The following is a 25,531-nucleotide window of genomic DNA, read 5'->3' on the forward strand; positions in this document are numbered from 1 at the left end:
GCGGGACCGCCTACGCCTCCGGGATATGGCATCCCCACTCACCACCCTATGCCTAAGTCGCTTATGAATGCGAAATTCCTCGCAGAAGTTTACCTAAGTCGTATACGAGAACACGAAAATGTAGTAAAGAAAACGGTGTGCACGAATGCACAAGACCTCGAGCGGCCACACTGTCAGTTTACATTAATCTATTTTCTTGGATAGAAGCATGTTAAGGTAAATTGCTAATCCGATTACATGGGCTCCACGGCCCAAGACTTCCTACAGGTTTCCTTCTCCGTCGCATGCACCCTCGGCGGCCTCATCTTCAGCGTCGGAAAGAAGCACAACGACGACGCGCCAAATGCTTGGAATATTCAGCAGCTACATCGCTTCTATCCTTAAAATTCCAAACTCCTTTGCACATAGCTTGCACTCGTATTTTGTATTTCCTGGAACAATAAAGGAGTACGCTTTACTTTCTTATTTTTTGGGAATCATCTGAACCCTCAGGGGCTCGGATGCGCACGAACACTGAGGTAGGATCGGCTTTACCCTCGGCAAAGCCAAGCCTCCCTCGGGGGCTACTATGGGGGGAACCCCCGAACGTCCCCAAAAACGCCAACGTTTTTTGAAAAATTTCCGTAACTAAGTTTTTCGTATACATAGAAGAAACGGACGCAAGGCGTAAGCAACTACGATACAGGGCCGGCCGAGCCGCGGGACTGCCTACACCTCCGGGATAAGGCATCTCCACTCACCACCCTACGTCTAAGTCACTTATGAATGCGAAATTCCTCGCAGAAGTTTATCTAAGTTACATACAAAAACACGGAAATAAAGTAAAGAAAATGAGGGCACAAAATCCACAAGGCGTCGAGGCGCCACACTTTTAATTTACATCACTGAGTTTTTCTTGCACAGAAAGATAATTGAAGCAAAATACTAACTTATTTACAGGGGCTCCATGACCCAAGACGTCTACAGGTCACCTCCTCCTTCATGTGCACCCTCGGCTGCGTTGTCTTCGGCGTCGGGAAGGAGGTCGCCCTCGAGCAGCTCGGACAAGGCAGCGGCGAAGCCCTCGACGGTGGCGTCGGCCTGCTCCATAGCAGCCACTGCATCATCCCCCTCGATGCCAGGTGCGACGACATATCCTGTCGCCACCTGCTCGAGGTTCATGTCGTAGTACGTCGATGCCACTGTGAGGGTCCTCTGAACGCCGAGGCGTAAGGTGCTCCTGAGACGCTCGGCCACCCGACCGCCCAGCAATCGCAGGCGACTGGCCACCGAGCTCCCGGACAAGCCTCCCCCCTCGAGTTCTTGGCACGTGGCCACGGCGGTGCCCTCCAGGTCCGTGAGATCCTTCTGTGCCGATGAATACGCAGCCTGGACGGCTTCCTTCGCCGTGGTCTCGTCCGCCACAGCCTTCTTCAGCTCTGAACAAGAAAACAAAGATAAGTTTCAGCAAATTAAGAATCAACTTAAGCGAAATCATAGATATTTACCCTCGATGCATTCTTGTGCTTGCGCCAGCTGAGCACGAGCGGCACCGCCTGCTCCTGGAGCACGGATAAGGAGGCCTCCCTCTCTTTGAGGGTGCTTTCTGCGTCGGGACGGCCACCTCCCACGCCTCGAGGACGACGTCCTTCCCCACGAGGGTGTCGGTGAGCATGGTGACGGCCGCCTTCTCGCGCTAGAAGCTTGAGTGTAATAAAACGAGTATCGGGTCCTAAGCAGCGCTTTAGCAGTGATTAACATCCATAAAGAATAAATCATATATAGACGTTAATCTAGGTGGTCAAGGAATGGATATAACAAATCAAGGGTGGCTATCCAACCATGTTTCAGCAATAAAAGCATATGCAATTTTGTAAAATAGGCCAATAGGTTGTGTTTATAAAACTGGGTCGAAATATGCAATCAAAGGATGAGGTTGAACTTGCCGTCTTCAAAGCCTTCCGGGAGGTCCTGATCGAGCTACTGTCCTTTGGGTTCGGGGTCGCGGTACTGATCATCGCACACCTGCTCGCGGTACTACTCGTCGACGGGTTCTCCCTCGTTCACACTGTGATCTACGGCGCACACAAACAAACACACAATAAAGAAAAAGAAATAAAGGTTTTATCGTTGAGCTCGAATCGGAAGAAATTAAGATATGGAGATGAGAGTAATATTTTTGGGTGGTTTTCTAATGGCATGGCCGGAATTATGTTAGAAATGGCATGGTAAAGTTTCAGGGCAAACGGAGGATTTTTGGAGCATGAAATGATAGGTCGAAGAGGGGTTTAGTGGCTAAATAAGGATCCGGGGGCCTATTTGTAATTATTTCTGGGAGTGACCGGACTTGAATAGAATTTTGGAAAAGGTTCGGGCTATTCTGGAAATTAGGCAGGGACCTGCTCATAAATATTTTATATAGTGTAGGGGCTTATTCATTAAAAGAAATAAGAGAGGGCTTCTTTGTAATTATTTTTGGAAGGGTCAGTTGGATCCATGCCACTCCAATTTCTTGAAATTGGATCTCATGTTGAAAATCATGCCATTGAGTGGCATGATTTTCAACATGACACCCAATTTCACGGAGTTGTGGTGGCATGAATCGAATTTTCCCTTTTTGGAATGGCAAGGACTTGATTGGAATTTTAGAAAATATACGGGCTACTCTAAAAATGGGCAGGGGTCTATCTGGAATTATGTTTATATGGTGGAGGGGTCTATTTGTAAAAAGGGAGAATGGGGGGTTGTATTCGAAAAAGGAAATAGGGGGCTCTTAATAGAAATGCAAGAAGGGCAGGGGGTATGGGCAAATCAGCCCCCTTCTTCCTCCTCCCATCGACAGGAACAGAGGAGGGGCATGGGAGGGCGGCGGCGCCCTGGTCGCCGGCGGCCTGGGGCGTGGCGGCGGTCATGGAGGGGGGCAAAAGGAGGAGGGGGCCGCGGGGAACCCGTTCCCGGCCTCACCTCGGGCCGTGGTCGCACGTGGAGGCGCGCCCACAGGGGACGGCGGAGGTGGCCGGCGGCGGCTGTAGCGGCGGCGCTGCGAGCTAGGAAGGAGGGCGCTTGGGGGGTGGGCGAGCTTCTGGGGGTCGAGGGCGGCGTCGGACCCCTATTTATAGGCGAGCCAAGGCGAGGGCGAGGGGGGGGGGGGCGGTGGTGGCACCGGCCGGCAAGCTCTGGGGAGCTTTAATGGCGGCGGTGTAACATCCCGAAAATCCACCAAAATAAATCATGCGCTAAAAATATATTTTTTTAAAAAAATTATTTTTTGTCGTTGAGCTTGAGAACCTCCTAAAACCTGAACCCTAACTCCCGAAAATCTTTTCTCTGTCCCGAATACCCGATTCCCAACTCCCGATTCTATTCGTCGATGCCACCTTTTCTTTTTCGCCGACCGTACCTCGCTCGCTCTCTCTCTCTCTCTCTCTCTCTCTCTCTCTCTCTCTTTCCTCGCCACTGTCTCATCGCGCGACCGCCGACCACGATTAGCGCCAGCCGCACGCGCCACTGCCCCCTGGCCCGTGCACCCGGCCGCGCACGCCTCCCCTGGCCCGCGCACCCGGCCATCGACGCCGGCGCACACTCACTCCCCCTCTCCCTCTCCCCTTTTCTTTTCCCATTTTTCTTTCCTTTTTCCTTCTCTCTTTTTCTCTCTCCCTCTTGCTCTTTTTCCCTTTCTCCATTTCTTTGTCCTTTTCTTTTACTTTTTTCTTTTCCTCTCTCCCTTCCTCCCCTCTCTCCCTTCCTTCCACCTCCTCTGCTCCGCTCCCGCACGCGCCTCCTGGCCGTGCGCTGCGCCCTGCCCAGCCGCGCGCGCCCCCACGCCGGCTCCCCCTCGCCTGCCGCACGCCCGAGCGCCGCTCCCCGGCCTGCCCTGCCCCGCTCTCCCTATCGCGCACGCCCACGCTCGGTGCCACCCGCGCACGCCCGCGCGCTCCGCCCCCTGCTGCCCGCGCTGCTCGCCGCGCAAGCCACTGCTGCTGCGCGCGTGGTCCCCGCTCCGGTCAGCGCCGCTGGCGCGCACGCGGCCGCGCGCTGCTTTCCCCTGCCCCGTCCCCGCACGCGCGTGCACGCCGCGACGCCCGCCGCGCCCCTCGCCGCACACCGCACCCCGCACCCCGCCAAGCCACTCGCCGCCGTAGAGCCAACGCCTCGCCCCTCGCGCCAAGCACAGCGCCTGGCCTCCCCCCACGTGCCACAGTGCTCGGCGCAGCCTGAGCAGTCTTGTCGTCCTCGCCGTCCGTGCCGCCGCGTCGCGACGCAGACGCTATTAAGGCACCCCGCGCCGCCCGCCGAACCGCCACCGGCGCACCCCACCCTCCACCGCCTCGCTTGCTCTATAAAAGGGCTCCTCGCGCAGCTCTCTATCCCCACAAGCTCCACCGCCGCCCACCAACCCCTCTCCAGCCCCGCAGCGCCGCCGCCAAAGCTGCTAGCTCCAGCCACCGCTTGCCTCCGCGTTCCGACCTCCCTGCTCCACCCCGGCCCGAGGTAAGGGGGGAATCGAACCCCCTCGACCCCCTCCCTCTTGCCCCCATCCCCGGCCGCCGCCGTCTCTCAGGGCGCTGGATTGGCACCGGCGCCGAGCGCCCCTCCCTCTCCTCTGTTCTTCGTGGGGAGAGGAAGGAGATGGCGATTATGCCCAAAACCCCCTCCCCTCAAGTTTATTTGTTAAAAGAACCCTTCACCCTTTGGTTTTTATGCAAAAGAACCCCTGCTCTTTATTATATTCACAAATAAACCCTTCCACCATATGAACTTAATACTAAATAAGCCCTTACACTTTTCAGAATGCCACAAATATTTCTAGAAATTACAACTAAGTCCTTTTCTATTCCAGACAAATTACAAATGAGCCCCTGGATCCTTATTCAACCCTAAACCCCTCTCTGACATGTCATTTCTATTATAGTGTTGGCCATGCCATTAAGAAATAGCCCGAAAATATTGCTCCCATCTCCACATCTTAATTATTTCCAAATCGAGCTCAACGATAAATCTTTTATTTCTTTTTCTTGATTGTGTGTTTGTTTGTGTGCGTCGTAGACCACGGTGAGAACGAAGGAGAGCCCGTCGACGAGCAGTACTGTGAGCCCGTGAACGAGGACCAGTTCCACAACCCCGAGCCCGAAGGACAGTGCTTCGACCAGGACCTCCCCGAAGGCTTCGAAGACGGCAAGTTCAATCACATCCTTTGATGTATGCTTTTGCCCTAGTTTTTATAAACATAACCTATTGGCCTGTTTTACAAGATTGCATATGTTTTGCTTGCATGAAAACACGGTTGGATAGCCACCCCTTAATTTGTGATAACCATTCCTTGACCACCTAGATTAATGTCTGATTTTGCTTGGACGTTAATCGATACTAGAACGCTTAGGACCTATTACTTGATACAACTTGTTTTATAAAGAAAAGGTGTGTGTGTGTGTGTGTGGAAAGGGATAAAAGTGGATTTTCGAAAGATGAGTCTAGACGGGATGGATGGCATTTCAGTGTGATTTGCCGTTTGGTGTGCTTGTGCCGGTGTGGTAGGGCAAGGAAGGGAGATATCCATCTTGTCACCCCTAAGGACCGAGTTGGTGTTACATCTCACCTAACTCCACTATCGTGCAAACCACTCGACCGTTGTATGGGCAACGGCTTAGCATAAATCCCACTAGTTAGTCTGATAGCCATCAGGAGAGCTGAGGGCAACGGGTGACTAAGGAAAAGGAATAAGCCCCGTGTGACTTATGCCCCGGTTAAACCTAGGTGAACGGTCGATGACCCCTTGGTGCATCCCGTGATGGCTAGTCAGGTCTAGCTAAGGTGGGTAATGGCTTTGTTGGGATCTGCACCGACACTAAGGTGATCGTGTTGTGGTACCCCACTTGTGGGTAAAGTTGCATACCTCTACAGAGTTAAGAATCTATTCGAATAGCTGTGCCCACGGTACTGGGCGAGTTACGGTGTGGTCTCACAACTAGTGTTTCATCTGGGAATGGATGGGTTGGCGTGAGTTGTTTTGGAATAGTGTCCTGTAGTTGTGCCGTGTGCTACGGCGGATGAGGAGGCCGGTAGTAGTTTTAAAACTTGGATCCTGTGTGGATCAACCCCTTGTGTTACTCGGTACAAGAAAACTGGTTTTGGAAAATGCTTTCTTTCAAATGAACCCCTGCATTAAATATTGCTTTCCGCAAAACAAACCCTAGCCTTATCCTTGATTTAGCCTGTGCATATTACTCTGTTTATACCCCCTCCGTAGGTGTGGTTGGACTTGTTGAGTACGTCTGTACTCACCCCATTCTTAATTTTTACAGAGGAAGACCCCGGCTTCGTTCCAGAAGACGTTGAGTAGGGTACCGTCCTGCACCCAGCCTTGCCTGTGGATCTGGGTCACCCGCAGGAGATACCGCATGGCGCCAGACTCTGATGACTTTCTTTTTATATTTAATATCGTAGCGTGTGTGTGGATTGTAATCCTCGCGATAGTGGTGCTTCTCTGCTCACTATCGCGTAGAGTTGTACGGTAATGAACCATCTGATGTAATAAATGTGTCATCAGCCTCCTGGGACTGATGTTTGTAACACATTTTAAGTCTTCTCTTATGAGGGGATGCTTCAGGTGGTATCAGAACCGTAGGTTGGCCGTAGGACGTGACCCCTAGGAGCGAGACCCCTTTTTCCAAGCTTTTCCCAACCTTGTTTAACCTCACAGACCGTTTTTATACAAAACGGATTCACCTAATCTTTGTTTTTCACATGGATGAGGAAGGATGGACCAAGGGCGATTGCCAAGCTGCACCTGGCTTCCCCAGCCTGTTGATCAACGCCCTGGAAAGCCTTGGCGTTACGGAACGCCCAAGGTACTACAGTAGAGAGTACGAGCACCATAGTACCCTCCGCTGCAGGGTGATCCTGGTCATCGCTAGGAGTGATCGCTACCCCGACATCCAGCCATGGCGAGTGACCGCTACGGGGTTTAGGCACCAAGACACCTATCCCTTGGCCATCAGAAAGACACTCCGCTACCTGTGTTGGATTTTCGAAGAACACCTAACCCCCACGCCAATGAGGTTCTTTCCGCCGGCCATCAGAACCCCGGTTTGGGAAGCCCGCATGAGAAGCTTGGAACGACGCCGCCATGAAGAGAACCCTCTATACCAAGTGACTACCTACCTAGCCGCCTTGGATCAACTCTTTGACGAGCAAGCCAACATTCTGAGGGAGCATACCCATCGAGCCGAGCAAGCAGAGCTCGCGGTGAGACTGCAACAGGTACGAGCAGCCCAAGCCGAGGCAAGAGCCGCAGCCGCGGTCAGCAGCGAAGCAGTTGCTCAAGAGAGCCTCAGGCAAGCCCGAGACAGGTGTATGCAAGAATGGACCAGAAGTGGAACCCCAGTCCCGGCAATTGGAGAAGACCATGTTCTACTCGGGACACCTGTCATAGGATGGGGACCACTCGTGATAACCCCACAAGCCCCACCCGAGAACCCCGAAGGGTCTACTGCCGTCGGTGAAGGAGAAGCTGCTACACAACCCCGGGAGAACAGGAACTTAGAGGACGGCGAGCAAGAACTACTCGCACACTCCACCCCAGAAGAAGGCTCACCCCGCGAGTAGATTACCCGATGCCATCCTAGTATTGTACCCTCCCAGCTCCCCTGGCTTAAGTTGTACCCTGAAGTATGAATATGTACCCGGATGTGTAGTATGCATTTTAGTCTTGCCCGTGTTGTACCCTCCCTTGCGATAATAAAGTTATGTGTGCTTGTTGTTTGCAATGTTTGTGTGGTTGTTAGTTGTGTGCTTATCGGCAGAAGGTAGATTTCGCCTTTTCAAAAATACTAATTAAACAACTTAAACATCACTTAATCCCAATCTCACACAAAAACTCTACCCCATTTTCAGATGGCTTCCCGAAGCGTTACGAGGGCCTCCCGCATTCGGAACCCTGCAGTCGCTAGTACGGGAATGCCGCCTAATGGGCAGAACCCTCCTCAAGAAGAACAAGAAGTAAGTCAAGACAGAGAAGAAAACCAAGTAGAAGGGCCACTGCAACCACCCCCACCCCTCGGGGACTTAGCACAAATAATACACAACCAGACCCTCATACTGGAAACACTAGCTAATGCCCTCGTAAACAAGCAGCCACGAGAACAGACCATGAATGACAAGTTGACAGCCTTTCTGAGGTCCAAGCCGCCCACCTTTGCCGGATCCAGCAACCCCTTGGATGCAGATGACTGGCTGCGTGTGATCCAGAGGAAGCTTGAGCTGTTCGAGTGCCAGTACTGAGACAAAGTCCTTCTGGCAGCTCACCAACTCACCGGGACTGCCTTAGCCTGGTGGGAAAATTACTGCGCTGCTGCCGAAGGTGCTTCCACCATCACATGGAAAGAGTTTGTGAAGGAGTTCCGCTGATATCATATCCCCTCGGCCACCATGAAGTGCAAGGAGGATGAGCTCCGCGCACTACACCAAGGAAGCATGTTGGTGGAAGAGTACACCCATCAGTTCATGGAGCTGGCCCGATATGCCCCAGAAGAGGTGAATGACGATGAGAAGAAGCAGGATATGTTCAAGAAAGGATTAAACCCAGAACTCCGGACCTTGCTTACTCCACAGATCTACCCGGATTTCAACACCCTGATGAACAAGGCCATTCTTACAGAAAGGGCCAAAACTGAAGAAAGGAAGGATAACAAGCGTAAGTTTCTGGAAAGCAAGGCCCACCAGCAGGATCGCTTCCAGAAACCAAGGAGTTTTAGCTACACTACACCAAGGTTTCAGGCCCCAATGCAGTATAGGACCCAGTCCCAGATGACAGGCCCACAGGCCTCTAACACACAACTCAGGAGCCAGAACACCGTGAAGGCCCCACAGAGCAATGCAAGCCAGGTCACCAACAACAACAGCAATGTTAGGGCCTGTTTCAACTGCCGCGAGGCAGGGCATTTCATTGCCAACTGCCCATATGCCAAGAACAATCCGGCTACATCAACCTTCTCCAATACAGTGAATGGACCAAGGCCAGTGCTGTCAGGTGCCAACCGAGTGCCCATCCGAAACAACAGCAACGCCAACAACAACAGTCAGCAGATGAGGCAGTCCCAGCAGTCATTTGGACGAGCCCGCGTCAACCACATCAACACGCAAGAAGCTCAAGGAGCTCAGGGTGTAGTGCTCGGTGAGTACCTAGTCAGCTCAGCTCTTGCAACGGTACTATTTGACTCTGGAGCATCACACTCGTTCATATCTTCGAGTTTTGTGGAAAAACACAATATACCTACAGTACTACTAAAGACACCCCTAATAACCCGGACGCCTGGAGGTGACATCATGTGTCAACTAGGTTGTCTACGGGTAAGGAACATTTTAAGTGGGGTAGAATTTTAGCAGACTTAGTAGTACTTAAATCCAAGGGAATAGACGTATGGACTGGCACAATGGTCTTATGGGTTGTGCTGACAAATGGTACACCTAACGAACCTAGAAGGAATACGAGTGACCTGCCATACCCGGGGAAGTAGATCAGACCCAATGATGTTGGCATGAAAGCCAAATCCTTGGAAGAAATCCCAACAGTAAATGAGTACCCAGATGTTTTTCCCCAAAGAACTTCCCCCACCTGTTTAGAGGCCAGCCAAATCTCGAGGACGAGATTTATTTTAAGTGGGGTAGGTTTGTAACATCCCGAAAATCCACCAAAATAAATCATGCGCTAAAAATATATTTTTTTAAAAAAATTATTTTTCGTCATTGAGCTCGAGAACCTCCTAAAACCTGAACCCTAACTCCCGAAAATCTTTTCTCTGTCACGAATACCCGATTCCCAACTCCCGATTCTATTCGTCGATGCCACCTTTTCTTTTTCACCGACCGTACCTCGCTCTCTCTCTGTCTCTCTCTCTCTCTTTTTCCTCGCCACCGTCTCATCGCGCAACCGCCGACCGCGATTAGCGCCGGCCGCACGCGCCACTGACCCCTAGCCCGCGCACCCGGCCGCGCATGCCTTCCCTGGCCCGTGCACCCGGCTGCGCACGCCTTCCCTGGCCCGCGCACCCGGCCATCGCCGCCGGCGCACACTCACTCCCCCTCTCCCTCTCCCCTTTTCTTTTCCCATTTTTCTTTCCTTTTTCCTTCTCTCTTTTTCTCTCTCCCTCTTGCTCTTTTTCCCTTTCTCCATTTCTTTTTCCTTTTCTTTTCCTTTTTATATTTTCCTATTTCCCATCCTCCCCTCTCTCCCTTCCTTCCCGCTCCTCTGCTCCGCTCCCGCGCACGCCTCCTGGCCGTGCGCCGCGCCCTGCCCAGCTGCGCGCGCGCTCGCGCCGGCTCCCCCTCGCCTGCCGCACGCCCGAGCGCCGCTCCCCGGCCTGCCCTGCCCCGCTCCCCCTCGCGCGCACGCCCACGCTCGGCGCCACCAGCGCACGTCCGCGCGCTCCGCCCCCGGCCCCCCTGGCCGAGCGGCGCACCACGCCAAGCCGGCCCGTACGCACGCGTGCACGTGCACGCACACGCCGCGCCACGGTACACAGAGCCGCACTCGCCCACGGCACCGGCCGCCCGCGCGCAGCTGTGACAAGCCAACTGCGCGCGCGCACATGAACGCCGCGGCCGCCTGACCTGCTCCCCGCCCTGTGCACGCACGCCGACCCCGCCTGCTCGGCCGCGCGCCCCGCCTCCTGGACGTGCGCCCCGCCCCGGCCGACCCCACGGGCCTGCGGCCCACGCGCTCGCCACCGCTGCTGCCCGAGCAGCTCGCTGCTCCCGGCCCCGCGCGCCACAGCTGCTGCCCGCGCCGCTGGCCGCACAAGCCACTGCTGCTGCGCGCGTGCTCCCCGCTCCGGTCAGCGCCGCTCGCGCGCATGCGGCCGCGCGCTGCTTTCCCCTGCCCCGTCCCCGCACGCGCGTGCACGCCGCGACGCCCGCCGCGCCACTCGCCGCACACCGCACCCCGCCGAGCCACTCGCCGCCGCAGAACCACCGCCTCGCCGCTCGCGCCAAGCACAGTGCCTGGCCTCCCACCCCCCCACGTGCCATAGTGCTCGGAGCAGCCTGAGCAGTCTTGTCGTCCTCGCCGTCCGCACCACCGCGTCGTGATGCAGACGCCATTAAGGCGCCCCGCGCCACCCGCCGAACCGCCACCGACGCACCCCACCCTCCACCGCCTCGCTTGCTCTATAAAAGGGGTCCTCGCGCAGCTCTCCACCCCCACAAGCTCCACCGCCGCCTACCAACCCCTCTCCAGCCCTGCAGCGCCGCCGCCATAGCCGCTAGTGCCGGCCACCGCTCGCCTCCGCGTCCCGACCTCCCTGCTCCACCCCGGCCCAAGGTAAGGGGGGAATCGAACCCCCTCGATCCCCTCTCCCTCTTGCCCCCATCCCCGGCTGCCGCCGTCCCTCAGGGCGCCGGATTGGCGCCGGCGCCGAGCGCCCCTCCCTCTCCTCTGTTCTGCGTGGGGAGAGGAAGGAGATGGCGATTATGCCCAAAACCCCCTCCCCTCAAGTTTATTTGTTAAAAGAACCCTCCACCCTTTGGTTTTTATGCAAAAGAACCCCTGCTCTTTATTATATTCACAAACAAACCCTTCCACCATATGAACTTAATACTAAATAAGCCCTTACACTTTTCAGAATGCCACAAATATTTCTAGAAATTACAACTAAGTCCTTTTCTATTCCAGACAAATTACAAATGAGCCCCTGGATCCTTATTCAACCCTAAACCCCTCTCTGACATGTCATTTCATGTGCCAAACAACCTCGGATCGACCCGAAACCTTGCCATGCCTTTTCTATTATAGTGTTGGCCATGCCATTAAAAAATAGCCTGAAAATATTGCTCCCATCTCCACATCTTAATTATTTCCAAATCGAGCTCAATGATAAATCTTTTATTTCTTTTTCTTGATTGTGTGTTTGTTTGTGTGCGTCGTAGACAACGGTGAGAACGAAGGAGAGCCCGTCGACGAGCAGTACTGCGAGCCCGTGAACGAGGACCAGTTCCACAACCCCGAGCCCGAAGGACAGTGCTTCGACCAGGACCTCCCCGAAGGCTTCGAAGACGGCAAGTTCAATCCCATCCTTTGATGCATGCTTTTGCCCTAGTTTTTATAAACATAACTTAATAACTTATTGGCCTGTTTTACAAGATTGCATATGTTTTGCTTGCATGAAAACACGGTTGGATAGCCACCCCTTGATTTGTGATAACCATTCCTTGACCACCTAGATTAATGTCTGATTTTGCTTGGACGTTAATCGATACTAGAACGCTTAGGACCTGTTACTTGATACAACTTGTTTTATAAAGAAAAGGTGTGTGTGTGGAAAGGGATAAAAGTGGATTTTCGAAAGATGAGTCTAGACGGGATGGATGGCATTTCAGTGTGATTTGCCGTTTGGTGTGCTCGTGCCGGTGTGGCAGGGCAAGGAAGGGAGATATCCATCTTGTCACCCCTAAGGACCGAGTTGGTGTTACATCTCACCTAACTCCACTATCGTGCAAACCACTTGACCGTTGTATGGGCAACGGCTTAGCATAAATCCCAATAGTTAGTCTGATAGCCATCAGGAGAGCTGAGAGCAACGGGTGACTAAGGAAAAGGGATAAGCCCCGTGTGACTTATGCCCCGGTTAAACCTAGGTGAACGGTCAATGACCCCTTGGTGCATCCCGTGATGGCTAGTCAGGTCTAGCTAAAGGTGGGTAATGGCTTTGTTGGGATCTGCACCGACACTAAGGTGATCGTGTTGTGGTACCCCACTTGTGGGTAAAGTTGCACACCTCTACAGAGTTAAGAATCTATTCGAATAGCCGTGCCCACGGTACTGGGCGAGTTACGGTGTGGTCTCACAACTAGTGTTTCATCTGGGAATGGATGGGTTGGCGTGAGTTATTTTGGAAAAGTGTCCGGCAGTTGTGCCGTGTGCTACGGCGGATGATGAGTCCGGTAGTAGTTTTAAAACTTGGATCCTGTGTGGATCAACCCCTCGTGTTACTCGGTACAAAAAAACTGGTTTTGGAAAATGCTTTCTTTCAAATGAACCCCTGCATTAAATATTGCTTTCCGCAAAACAAACCCTAGCCTTATCCTTGATTTACCCTGTGCATATTACTCTGTTTATACCCCCTCCATGGGTGTGGTTGGACTTGCTGAGTACGTCTGTACTCACCCCATTCTTAATTTTACAGAGGAAGACCCCGACTTCGTTCCAGAAGACGTTGAGTAGGGTACCGTCCTGCACCCAGCCTTGCCTGTGGATCTGGGTCACCCGCAGGAGATACCGCATGGCGCCAGACTCTGATGACTTTCTTTTTATATTTAATATCGTAGCGTGTGTGTGGATTGTAATCCTCGCGATAGTGGTGCTTCTCTGCTCACTACCGCGTAGAGTTGTACGGTAATGAACCATCTGATGTAATAAATATGTCATCAGCCTCATGGGACTGATGTTTGTAACACATTTTAAGTCTTCTCTTATGAGGGGACGCTTCAGGCGGCCCCAGCTCGGCATCGCGGAGCGGCAAGGGGGCACGGCCTGCGACGGGATGGGGCGAGTGGCAAGGACAGCAAGTGGAGGGGGCGGCGCAGGTGGGGGCCAGGGGGGCGGTGGCCAACGCGCCGAGCTCTGCTCGAGCGGTGTGCGGGCGGCTCGCCGGGGCGGGCACAAGCGACGAGGCGAGCTGGGGGGCGGTGGCGCGTAGCGGCGGTGAAGCGACGGCGCAGGCAGAGGGGGCCCCGGCCGGCGCAAGGGGGCACGGCGGCGTCGAGTAGAGAGCTCGGCGTGCGGCGCGTGGGGGAGAAAGGAGGAGGAGGGAGAAGGAAGAAAGGGAAGGAGGGAGAAAAAGAAAAGAGGAAAGGAAAAAAAAAGGAAAAGGAAAAGGGGGGAAATGGAGAGAGAGAGAAAGAGAGAGAGAGAGAGAGCCGTCGGCGGGATTCGCGACGGCGGTCGGCCATGCGCGCGCTGCGGCGTTTGGCCGGTCAGCGACGAGAACGCGGAACGAGAGAAAGGGAAAGGGGATAGTATGACGATTGGTACTGGTGTCGGGACGGCGGATCGCCGGGATTTTTTTTTGGAAAAAACAGGATCTCGGATAGAAAAGAATTTGGGATGATTTGAGCTCAATGACGAAAAATATTTTGAAGACGATTTTTAGCGAATGATTTGTCTTGGTAAATTTTTGGGAGGTTACAGTTACTGTGTTATCTCTTACATCAATCATCTAGGATTGGGACACGCAGCATCTTTACTAGATAGTGCCAGGCCCCCGAGTCAGGACACCGACAGAAGTGTTCTCGGAGATAGGGGCATAGGGTGGCGTTCTCGGGAGTGATATTTATGAGACCCCCAATTCGATAGAACAGTGGGGTTTAGGTTTACAGAGCACACCATAGTAGCGTGGAATGATTCACGGACTGTTTAGTTCTACACCTGGGACATGCCTATGAGTCCACCTCATCCTAGGTCACAGGTTAGTGCCGGTCTTCTCCCCACACCTCAGTTACAAGCATGAGGTGAAGTGTTACAGACTATTCAGACGGGTATCGACGCGTTGGGCCATTCCCAGAGAAGCTCGTAAGGCTGATCCTGGTCTTTATTCAGACACATCTCTTCCATATCGCGTGCCATTCTTCTGAAAACAGCGATCTGGGAAGCGTAGCCTGGTTCCTCGCCTGAGCCGCCAACGCCGCAGAACTCCACGCTGTAGTTATGCTTCACCGCGAGGTCAGTAGCCCAGCACTGGAACTGCGCTCTGGTCCACTCGAACTTGTGGTCGTGGTTACGGAACTTGCAGGGACCAGCGTTTTCGTCCGCCTCGTCGTCCTTGTTGGGCATAGCTGACCTCTGGAGGATAGGGTTGTACTCGTAGTTGGGTGTCGAAACAATGAGCACCGTCGGGCGGAATGAGCTCAAGACGACATTGCCAAATAAACTCGCTTGATCCTCCTCCATGTGCTCGATCACCTGCATTTCACGTAGTTGAATCATGTGCCGATACGAAACTTCCATTATAGAATCTAGAGAAGCAATAAAAAAAGCACAAAGCTTTTACATTTGAGCATAATCATGTTATCACAAGGTTATCTCATAGGTTAACAGATTATTTTTTATTATGCAGATGAGCATCCCACAGATAAAGATGCATCGGCAGCTTTGCGTTTAGAACCAACATCTATGCACTAAAACCAAATAAGAATACAGTATAGTAGAAGAGGAAAGGCCCATTACCTCAAGACAAGTGCCAATATCAAACCCATATAAGCGAGAATCAAAGTCTGTTATGGATCCATCATAGAGCACAGCAGTTGGAACAGTTGTCTGCACCAACGATTTCTTGCTCAGCTTCTGATGAAGACTCTGCAATTCCGGGAGAGGCGAAACAAGTTAAATTTAATGCATTTGGAAAGGACAAAGGATGAAAGATGAACAGATACTAAGTCAAGGATATGCTATATACCTTCGCTGCGCGTGTGAGGCCTTTTCGAGAAATATCAACACCGACAAGCTTTTCTAGTGTGGTTGGATGCTCTAACAATGAATCAAGAAGGCTGCCAGATCCACAACCAAAATCGACCTGAAAATGCACCTTTACTATGAGAAAACTAATAATTTTCATAAATAAGGGACAAGAGAATGAGGTAGAATTTACAAGTGTGGTAGCATGCAGCTCGTTGATATGCTGGACAGCAAATTCAACTCTTTGTTTCGATAATGGAGGGCTAAACAAGGCCTTTTCCATTCTATCTTCTAATGGTTCGGTTACCTGCAAAACCTTTACAGAGAACTCCAGAGAGCAGCTCTCTGCAAGGATGTTTAAAATATGTACATGTGCTACAGCCTGATTAAAAAAAGTTGCTTAAATAAAATTATAAGATTAGGTGGCTCACCTCTAGATACGTTGGAAAGTTCATGTGAGAACTCAGAAGCTGCAGCCAGGATCAAATCCCTAGGAGGCAGTTCAGCGATAAAACATGCAGCTTGATTTACTGATAGCTGAGTTACACATGATTCAAGCTGATTATTAACAGCACCCGTCCCTATCTCAAACTCAAACTCATTGTGGCTTTCCAACAAATATATTTTTGCTTTATCCTTCATCACAAGGGAAGCCGTATAACTTATGGAAGTTAATGATCCATGGGATGGGAAAACACCAGAATCTGGGCCCTCAATGTGTGTTAAAGTTGCAGTGCTTTCAAGCTGCTTCTTTGGTGTATCCACAATAAAAGGTCCAACTGAACTGCAGATTCCTGAATCATTGCATCCAGTTTTACTATAAACAGATAAGCACATTGCAAATTCTTGCAGAAAAATATTTGGATGTATCTTGAAACTGTCAATGCACTTGGAAAGATATAGCTTGTCCATTTTTGTGTTTAGTTGCTTGAAATAATTGTTGAACCAAATCAAGACCTTCAATGCCGAATTCTGAATAGCATCAGATTCCTTGCTCCAAGTGTGAGCTGCAGAATACTCTAGTAAAATCTCCTGCTTCCGTGAACATATTTTCACTTCACATGTGAAAATATCTGGGTTTTCCTTGTCGATTCTAACATCATTGGTGTACTGATTTTCTACACTCTTTGCTGGTTCTCCTCTTTCTTCAGAGCTCACAGCTGATGTTAACATATCACAGGAGACCCTATTGACAGCAAAAAGGGGCTCTGACAACCTCTGATTGCGACAGAATGAACAAAGGAGATCTCGTGGGGAAAGGCCTTTCCAACTGAAACGAGAGTACGCAGATGGAAGCTCTGCTGCAAGAATCGCATCCCTAGACATCTTACAATTTCCATCAGGTAACTTGCCCAGAAGTATCCTGAGGAACCAAAAGCATGTAGTGTGTCAATGAAAAGAACAAAAGTAGGAGTATGATAAAATCCGGTGCCTAAACAGTAGATAAAAGTAATCGAAATATTAAAGAAAAACAGAGCATGTGGCCAATCTCTACAATCATATGATGACTGGCTATGGAAAAAAATGATCATATATATTAATAATATAAAACAGAGTGCATCCCTATTTCCATTATCATAGTGAAATATTCAACTAGGCTGGTACCTGTAATAGGTGCATAGATTGACATCTTCAGTGTGAAGTTCCGAATCTCTCCTTGTGTATCCGATATTTGCCAAAAGCGCATCTCCATAAATTGTTTGACCAGAAATATAGGAGGCTCGCTTATTTACTTGGCAGTTGATGTCACCGTCACCATGACAAGCAAGCACATTTTTTGACATATCAGAAACAAAATGTACACTTGGGGCTGCAAAATACAGCCTTATCTCAGAAGATGCTTTTCCAATTGTTCTGCAGTGAGACAAATGCTCAAAGTCGTCAATGGTCATGCACAGCATGTATACTTGAAAAGCTAAGAAGTCAGGAATTCACTGCTTAGTTTTTCTGTACCTACCTTGATACAAGAACTTGAGAGGAATCACTCACTGTGAGCTTTTCTGCGACATAACCCATATAATGTTTATTATCTCGTAGATTAATAGTTATTATCTTCAGTTCATTCTCCAACACATGGGGAACAAGAATCGCTTCTACTTCTACAGGGTCTGATGTAAAAGACCAACGTTTAAGTGCCAAGTCAACAGCCTCCGGAGAATAGGGCTTCTGACTCTGAATCCAGAAGTTGCTATCACTAACCGAGACTCCAGGAGATTGTTTTGCAGCATTGTACATTAATGAAAGGACCAAGAGAGGATCAAATTCTGCCTTAGGGTTAATCACTTTACACAATGTATTGACCTTCACATCACATGCAGCAATAGCCGACAAAGGTAACCTCCCAATGAGGTCCCCAGTTCTCCTGAGAGTCACACTCAAATGGCCAACCAGAGGATGGGTAGATGATAGGAAGTTCTGAAATGAAGTATAGTAGCATGGCCATGTTAGAAGACATGTATCTTTTTTTTAATAAAAAAATAGAAAAGCCCACTGAACCTCAAAATACGACATGAATAAGCAATAGCATGCTTTGAGCGGTAGGCAGAATGATTCATATTTTGAAAACTGTACCATGGTAATAGTAAAATTGAAACCTTATGTTTGATTGAATTTTGTTGCTTACTACAAGATGTCAGTCACAGTACATGAGTACAATAGGGGCGACCTCATTCTTAAATTTTGAGGAAAGATTCGCAGTGGTTATATAATGCACTGTCAAATAGAGAGAGCCTAGCAATCCAAGAAGAACTCTACTGCATTTCTCAACAGGCAAAAAAGCAGCAGCGTATGGAGATGAGGCAATAATACTGACCTCATCTATGAAGAAACCAGATATGCGAGCGATCAGTTCATCCCAAGCTTCTTCTGGTGTACTGGGAATATTTGATGGGGGCTGAATACCAAGCTGCAATTGGAGAACAGTGATCACCACAAGTTGATAGGATGAGAATACGATTACATACCACATAGCTACTTAAATAGGTATAACTAGTAAGCAATGGGCACATTTGTCAGTTTGTCACTAAAACTAAGTCCCAACATGGGTTAATAAGAAAAGAAATCAGAAACCAAAGGACGCTCCATGTAACTGTCTTCGGAACCAGGGATAGATTGCCAAAACTAACCACAGAAGCAGAATTTCGATTCCTAGTCACCAGATGCTTTAGCTTCCAAACACAACTCCCAATGTCACTCCGTGCTACGGCGCAACAATTCGATTCACAGAAGCGCTCAATTTCAATGTCAAGGGTTTCTATCGCCCAAATTCAATTCTTCAGTTCTAGTAGCAAACTGCAAACCCCCCAAATTCCGTGCCAAACCAGACATGCAGCAACAGACAACTCGCGCAATGTCACCCGCCACAGGAGCGGGCGGGCGGCGGCGCACCGCGCGGGGCCTCACCTTGTCGAGCGCGATCTGCGCGGCGGCCTGCTCGGCGTCCTTCTTCCGGACGAAGGTGCCGGGCGTGGCGACGGAGAGGCCCGGGAGCTCGAGCGCGCACCGGTAGACGCTCCGGGTCTGCGGCGCGAGGCCCGGGCAGCCGCCCACGGCCTCCCGCATCTCCTCGACCGTGTACCGCGCCTTGGTGCCGAACCGCTGGTGGAGCACCGCCTTGGGCGTCGGCGCCGCCGTCGGCATCGCGCGCCGCCGGCACCCAACCAACCCAAACGCCTCGCGCGGGCGGACGGAGGAAGATGCCGGCACCGGCGAGCCCCTGGGGAGCGGAATCGGCGGGCGAGGGTTGAGGGGAGGGCGGGAGGCGGCGAGGGGTTCGGTGATCGCGGATTACGGGGGGAGGGGTTAATGCGCTAAACCCCCAGACGGAGGGTGTCTGGTGGTGGTGGTGGTGGTGGGTGGCGCCGAGCCGCCGATGCGGTGCGGTGGGGCTCTTTCACTTCTCGGAACTCGGAGGAGACGACGGAGAGAGGGTTTGCTAATTTTGTATTGGCCGGCATTAAAAAAAACCCTATTGGCCTAAAGAGGGTTTAGCGTTGGAGATTCCGTTTTATATTTTTTTTGGAAGACCTATTTTATGTTTTTTTAATGCCAATGCCATGGCTGTGGATTTCAGCAGTGGCGGAGCTGAGATTCAAATTGAGTTGGGACTTATTTTCCTTTCTACTTCCTCTCTCTTGTCTTTTTTTTCTTCTTCCTCCTCCTTTCTTCTTCCTCTTCTTCACTCATGCTTGAAAAATGTTTGGGGGAGGCCCTTTGAGGGGCTCCATGGGTTCTATGGGAGTAGGGAGAGGCCCTTTGAGGGGCTCCATGGGTTCTATGGGAGTAGGGGGCTGGAGCACCCCAGCACCCCTGGCTCCGCCACTGGCCATGAGCAAGAACTAAACCAACACACACTTCGCATGTTGTGTGCCTGTGACGAAAGGCATCTTGGCGAAGAATGACAGAAAGGCTTCGCCGCATAAAAATATTTTTGTATCAGTACTCATATTTGTGAGGGAATTAACACAATTTTATAGTCGCAGCGAAGTAATTTTTGGTGAAAAGAAAACATTGCGGCAAAATATATAGACATTGAATATTATCATGTCGGATTGGAATTCGTGTCTTCATCCTGCTCAGACACCAACCGGGATTAGTAGTCAATCAGTTTGAGCAGTGATGAATGGTAGCTGGGTTTTTTTTGCAAGAGGACTTATCAAAACAGTAATGGATGTAGGCATGTAGCTGAAGATTTATCAGAGCAGATCAGAAGCATAAGCATAAAAGTTACTGTGGTAACATGCAGTATCTCCTATGCAGCAGATAATCAATTTCCTTAAAACAACACAGTTAGGTCAGTCTCAGTGGGAGTGTCATCGACACAGTTACCAAGACTGGAAACTTGAGCTGTGCCAGTGTCATCACCACTCCTCTCATATTTCATGACACTCCTCTCTCCTCTCCTCATACTATTTGTACATGTTAGCAAATTTAATGTCCATGACACTACTATGACACTCCTATTGAGATTGGCCTTAGCCTCAATTACATAAAGATCCCATGCCATTAAGTACACTTCAAAGCTGTCCCCGCATAGCAACAAATGCGCATCAGACAACAGTCACACAACAAAATCCGCAAAGCGGTAGGCAATGACAGGAGCTAAATACTGAGATGCATTCAAAATCTTCAAGGTATTCCAATAGAGGATGTGCTATATACATCAATGGCATTCTAATAGCCCAACGGAAATGCAAACTCCAATCAGGCTATGATGCTAACGCTGGAGCCTGGAGGTACGAACCAGCCAAAAATCAGGGTAAGATGATACATCGGCTGAAACACCACAAGTCAACAAAACGGGTTTGCTGTTAAACTTCATCTAAAATGGTCGACCACCATTCAAGAAACCAGTCAAAACTTGGCTCTAGATAAATGCAAACTACTGCTTTAGGAACCCCAGTCAGACAAGTATGCTGTTCATGTCCGGCATCATCTAAGGCTCTGCTGAATCAATTGCTTTTCCTTGTCCGAACCCCTTGATCTTCCTCAGAAGGGGGCCCTCATAGAGTGCTTTGTACAGTAGCCTTTTGCTTCCAAACTTCCACCGGAAGGGCCCTGGCACTCCTGAATGCTTCCTTTTCTTGTTAGCTATACATACAAATAAAGAATTATATTAGAACTTTTCTAATTAAGAGATACTAGTAATGAGTAAAACAAGCATACAGAAAAAAAATATGCTCAGATAGTTCATAGCTCAGAAATGAACTAAACCAAGCGAGCCAAATCCATGACATACTCAGCATCTTTTACGTAGCTTAAATGCTTAACATTAAGGAGCAATTTAAGAAGGGAAAAGTCTGTTTTTGGACCCTGAACTATCACGATCGTCCGATTTTCAACCCTGAACTCCAAAACTAGACATCTTGCACCCTCCAACTATCGAAACCGTGCAAAATACACCCCTAAACCAAATCCACCCCGGTTTTTAGCCACGTCACTCGTCCACGTGGCGCCAATGGCCACGTCAGCTACCCTCTCCTCTCTCTTTCTCTCACAGACAGGTGGGCCACCACCTCTCCTCTCTCTTCTGTCTTTCTCCTCGCACCCCCTGCTCTCCCGGCGCACGCCCTCGCCGGCGCCGCTCCTCGCACCCCCTCTCGCCGGTGCCGCTCCTCGCACCCCCGTCGCCGGCGCCAGGCGCCGCCCTCACTCTCCTCTCCTCCCTGCGGGGCCATGGCGGGCCCTCACCCTCCTCTCCTCCCCGCGCAGGCGGCGGAGCTGGCTCGCGTGCCGGCCGCGGGCCGCGGCGGAGCTGGCTCGCCGGCCCGCGAGCCCGCGTGCCGGCGGCGGCCAGGCGCAGCGCCAAGCGTGGCGGAGCTGGCTCGACGGTCCGCGCGCGGGAGACGGCCGGGCGCGGCGGCCAGATCCGGCCCGCCGCCGCCTCCTTGCCACGCGGAGGGGCGCGCAGAGCTCCGCCATGGCGAGGCGGAGATGCGCAGCGGTGGCCATGGTGGGGGCGGCAGCCCGCACCGGAGCTGAGCTCGAGCTCGCGGTGGATCCGACGCAACTCGTGCTCGAGCTCTGGCTCGAGGAACCAGCAGAGCGCGGTGGTCGGATAAGTAGCTCATCGCCTGCCACCATGGATGACAGTCGCCGTTGCTCGCGCAGGAGGGAGAGAGAGTGGGAAGGGGAGGCGAGCTCGGAGCCTCCGCTGCCGTGTGTAAGGATCGATGGACCAAGAGGGGGGGTGAATTGGGCCTTTTTCAAACTTCTAAAGCAATAAAACAACCTTAACCTATGCAAGGCTAGTAAGGCTCAATTCACCAACCGGCTAAACAAAGCAAACTACACAAGCTAACAAAGATATGAAACTAAGTAAGGTAGAGCTAAGCTATGATCTCTAGGGTCAAGCACATGAAAGAAAGCATGAAAGTAAGTGCTTTGAAATGAAAGAGAGTGCAAGAGACAACCGAATTTTTCCCGTGGTGTCGATGTGTTGGCACACACCCCTAATCCACGTTGTGACACTCACTAAGAGTCTTGTCACCTCCCATGTCACCGAGACTTGGGCGCTCACTAAGAGTCTCCGTTCACCATCCCGGCGTGGTGGAGCTCAAGCCACGTACAATCTTCTTCTTCGGGCTCCCACAATCCTTGGCAAGCTCCGCGAGAAGCACTTCGATCACCAAGATCGTCTAGGTGCTGCCAAACACCAAGAGTAACAAGTTCTTAAGCCTTCACTTGACCTACACTCAGTTGGCCCTAGCTCAAGCACACTTGCTACACTTGCAATGGATGAGTTCTTCAAGGTTGAAACACAAACTAAGCACTAGATCTTCTCTCTTTTGCTCAAAGCTCTATCTCTTCTTCTCAAGGGTGGCCTCAGGTTTTCAAGGTGTCAAAAGGCAACTGAAATGAACCAGGGGGTACCCTTATATAGAGTGGAGGAGGTCACATAGCCGTTGGAGGTTTTCTGCAGAAAAACCGTGACCACCGGAAGAACCGACAGTATAGAAAATATGGGCGTCGGTTCAACCGGTCTCTCTGTGTCAAAGAAGTAGCCGTTGGAGTTCTGACACAGTATCCACGCTTGCGTCATTACACCGGTGCATGCTCCGTAGGGGCATCGGTTCAACCGGTGCTGAAGAGGTTCGCTGATCAACTCAAACAAGCGTTCTGGAACAAAGTACATCCAATGCACCGGTGCTTTGTTTCTGAACCATCGGTTCAACCGGTGCTGAAGGGAAGTTGGAGTCCATCAAACATGCTCTCTGGAACAAAGGACTGTCATTGCACCGGTGCTTTGATTTCGGAGCGTCGGTTCAACCGGTGCTGAAGAGAGTTTGAAATCCATCAAAACATGCTCTCTGGAACAAAGGACTTTCATTGCACCGGTGCTTATCTTCTTGACCATCGGTTCAACCGGTGCTTTACTTGATATCTGCCTTCATCCAGAGAAGATGGACCGACAGGGCATCGGTCCTTCCGCCATGCATCGGATGCTCCGATGCTTGTGCACCGGTTCAACCGATGCTACTGATTTTCTTTGTTTTCAGCTGTTTTGACTTGGATTCGAATGTGACTTTGATTGTTTCTTCTTCCAAGAGTTGTGTTGACTTCTATTGACCATCTTTTGCTGTTTTTGAGTGAGTGTGTAATATGTCTAGGGCCAACTCAAGTTTGATCAAGCTACTAACTCATGAACCCCTCTTAATAGTGCGATCACTACAAAACTATAAAACCTATACTAACCTAAGTGTCATTCTCAACCTTGTGACACTTAGGACTAGAAAGATCCTTAGCCTTGACAAATATAAGTTAAAAGCCGAGATCGCCTTTTTGAATGACCGAAATTTGAGGGGCCTCTTTTGACATATGACCAAATGAGCGATAATGATCTATTAAGCTGCACAAACTCATTAGTCACAATAATGGTTGTCATTAATCACCGAAACATACCTTGAGGGCCTAGATGCTTACACCGTGCAGCCTCCACCGCGCCGCTAGCGCACGGGCCTCCGCCGCGCCGCCGCGCGAAGGAGCCGTGGGGGCGGGCTGGGTGGCAGAGGAGCAAGAGAGGGAGTGAAGAGCAGGGGAAGGAGCCGTCGCCCGCAGCGCCCGCCGGGGGCCGTGGCCGAGCTCCGCTCGCGGCGCTGCCGAGCTCCGCCCACACTGCGCGCTAGGGGCCGCGACCGAGTCCGCCCGCGCCGCCGCCAGGGGGACTGCGGCCGAGCTCTGCCCGGAGCAGGGGAGGAGCCGTGGGCGAGGAGGAGGAAGGGCGCGGAGGAGAAGCCGGCGTGCGCCCCACCCCGCCCTCTCGCCCAGTCCGTGCCACTCCGCCTTCGCCTTCGCCGCTCCCCGCCCTCCTGCGCGCACCACCGCTCCTCGCCCTCCTGCGAGCGCCACCGCCTCGTCGCTCCGGCCGCCGCGCACCGCGCATCCGCCTGCGGCCGTGGGAGGAAGGGAGGCCTGGGCGGCCGGGGCTCCATCGACGGGTAAGCCGGAGGAGACCGGGGACGCCGCCGCGGGGACAACGCCATGAGGAGGTCCGCGCGGGCACAACGCCGCCGCGGCGGCCAACATCGAGGCCGGCGGCGCCGACGCGTGCGGGCGCGTGGTGGCGGGGAGGAAGAGAAGATAGGGGGTATTTTGGTAATTACCGGTGGCTAAAGACACGTAAGAGTGCCAAAGTGACAGCCACGTCAGAAACAGGTGCCACGTCATAGCAAAACCGGAGTGGTTTTGGTTTAAGGGTGTTTTTTGCACGGTTTCGATAGTTGGAGGGTGCAAGATCTGGTTTTGGAGTTCAGGGTTGAAAATCGGACGATCGTGATAGTTCAGGGTTCAAAAACAAACTTTTCCCATTTAAGAAAGATTCAGTGGGAGTTGTTCCTTGACGCTTGAAGCTCTTGTGTTAAAACAATTGAACTAAATGCTTAAATATTTTGCTTTACAATCTAATGTGTTCCCAAATCTCAATTGGATTTCTTCTCCAAGCAATTGATAATTTGATATAATTGATTATAGACTATAGAGCATCAGCATAGCAAGCCGCAGCACAGCTCTTATATATCAGTGCCAAAGGTAACCAGCCAAGTTGGTCTTGGTATGAGGTTCCATGATGTTAATGTAATTCTACTATCCATGATGTTAGCTGTGCATTTTCGTTACTCACTATAGTCACTAGATTTGGAAAAACCGACCCCTGTTGTGACTGAAGTGATGCATAGGTTGGACCTAAAGGACTTGTAAAACAGTCTCCAAGCCCTCTATTGATGGTGCAGTTGCAACTTGCAACACTTCTTTACTGCTCTTCTTGCCAATCCCACCAGCTTTGTCTTGGCAAAACAGTTTCTCTCTTCTCAAGCATGGAAGTTTATGGGAGACATGTCAACAGGTGTCAATTTCTCACTACCTGATAAATTCCCAGCTATTCCATCATCCTTCTGCTACAGGCCTCTGCCTGATCCAGATTCTTCAGATAAGTTACAGGAGGCTGCTGATAATGACATCAACATCTTGTCCCCATCTAAACGCAAGGGCAAAGAACCTGCACCCCCAGAGGTCACTTCTCCAAGCACTCCATTGGAGAATCTTAAGCAGAGAGTATCACCTTCCACTGGTCCATGGTCAAAGACCTTTCTTGACAAGGCAGATCAGCTCAAG

The 25,531-nt window shown here is 51.3% G+C and overlaps 2 protein-coding genes across 3 annotated transcripts; both read right to left on the reverse strand.

The window, feature by feature from the left end:
* Positions 1-14,269: 14,269 nt before the first annotated feature.
* LOC120659404 (small RNA 2'-O-methyltransferase-like) lies at positions 14,270-19,351 on the reverse strand. Of its 2 annotated transcripts, XM_039937535.1 has the most exons (9): positions 18,827-19,328; positions 18,237-18,329; positions 17,382-17,839; positions 17,030-17,278; positions 15,856-16,787; positions 15,618-15,769; positions 15,426-15,542; positions 15,197-15,325; positions 14,270-14,932 (listed from the first exon to the last, which is right to left on the reverse strand). In XM_039937535.1, exons 1-9 carry the CDS (start codon positions 19,061-19,063, stop codon positions 14,501-14,503), a joined length of 2,799 nt encoding a protein of 932 aa, XP_039793469.1. In that variant the 5' UTR covers positions 19,064-19,328; the 3' UTR covers positions 14,270-14,500. The 2 variants fall into 2 exon arrangements, with proteins under 2 accessions (XP_039793469.1, XP_039793468.1); XM_039937534.1 differs by having other exon boundaries at positions 15,426-15,769; positions 18,827-19,351.
* Positions 19,352-23,833: 4,482 nt separating this feature from the next.
* On the reverse strand, positions 23,834-24,448 carry LOC120662282. Its single transcript, XM_039941464.1, has one exon. The coding sequence runs from the start codon at positions 24,446-24,448 to the stop codon at positions 23,834-23,836; it is 615 nt and encodes a 204-aa protein (XP_039797398.1).
* Positions 24,449-25,531: the final 1,083 nt, after the last annotated feature.

The sequence above is a fragment of the Panicum virgatum genome, chromosome 2N, assembly GCF_016808335.1.
Source record: "Panicum virgatum strain AP13 chromosome 2N, P.virgatum_v5, whole genome shotgun sequence".
In the NCBI taxonomy this organism is placed as follows: Eukaryota; Viridiplantae; Streptophyta; class Magnoliopsida; order Poales; family Poaceae; genus Panicum; species Panicum virgatum.

Excerpts from the sequence above, each read along its gene's own strand:
- LOC120662282 (XM_039941464.1), bottom strand. The coding sequence starts at position 24,448 with ATGTTGGCCGCCGCGGCGGCGTTGTGCCCGCGCGGACCTCCTCATGGC.
- LOC120659404 (XM_039937534.1), bottom strand. The coding sequence starts at position 19,063 with ATGCCGACGGCGGCGCCGACGCCCAAGGCGGTGCTCCACCAGCGGTTC. Across the intron at positions 18,330-18,826 it reads CGCAGATCGCGCTCGACAAG|CTTGGTATTCAGCCCCCATC; the intron begins GTGAGGCCCCGC and ends CTCCAATTGCAG. Across the intron at positions 16,788-17,029 it reads AATCTATGCACCTATTACAG|GATACTTCTGGGCAAGTTAC; the intron begins GTACCAGCCTAG and ends TTGGTTCCTCAG.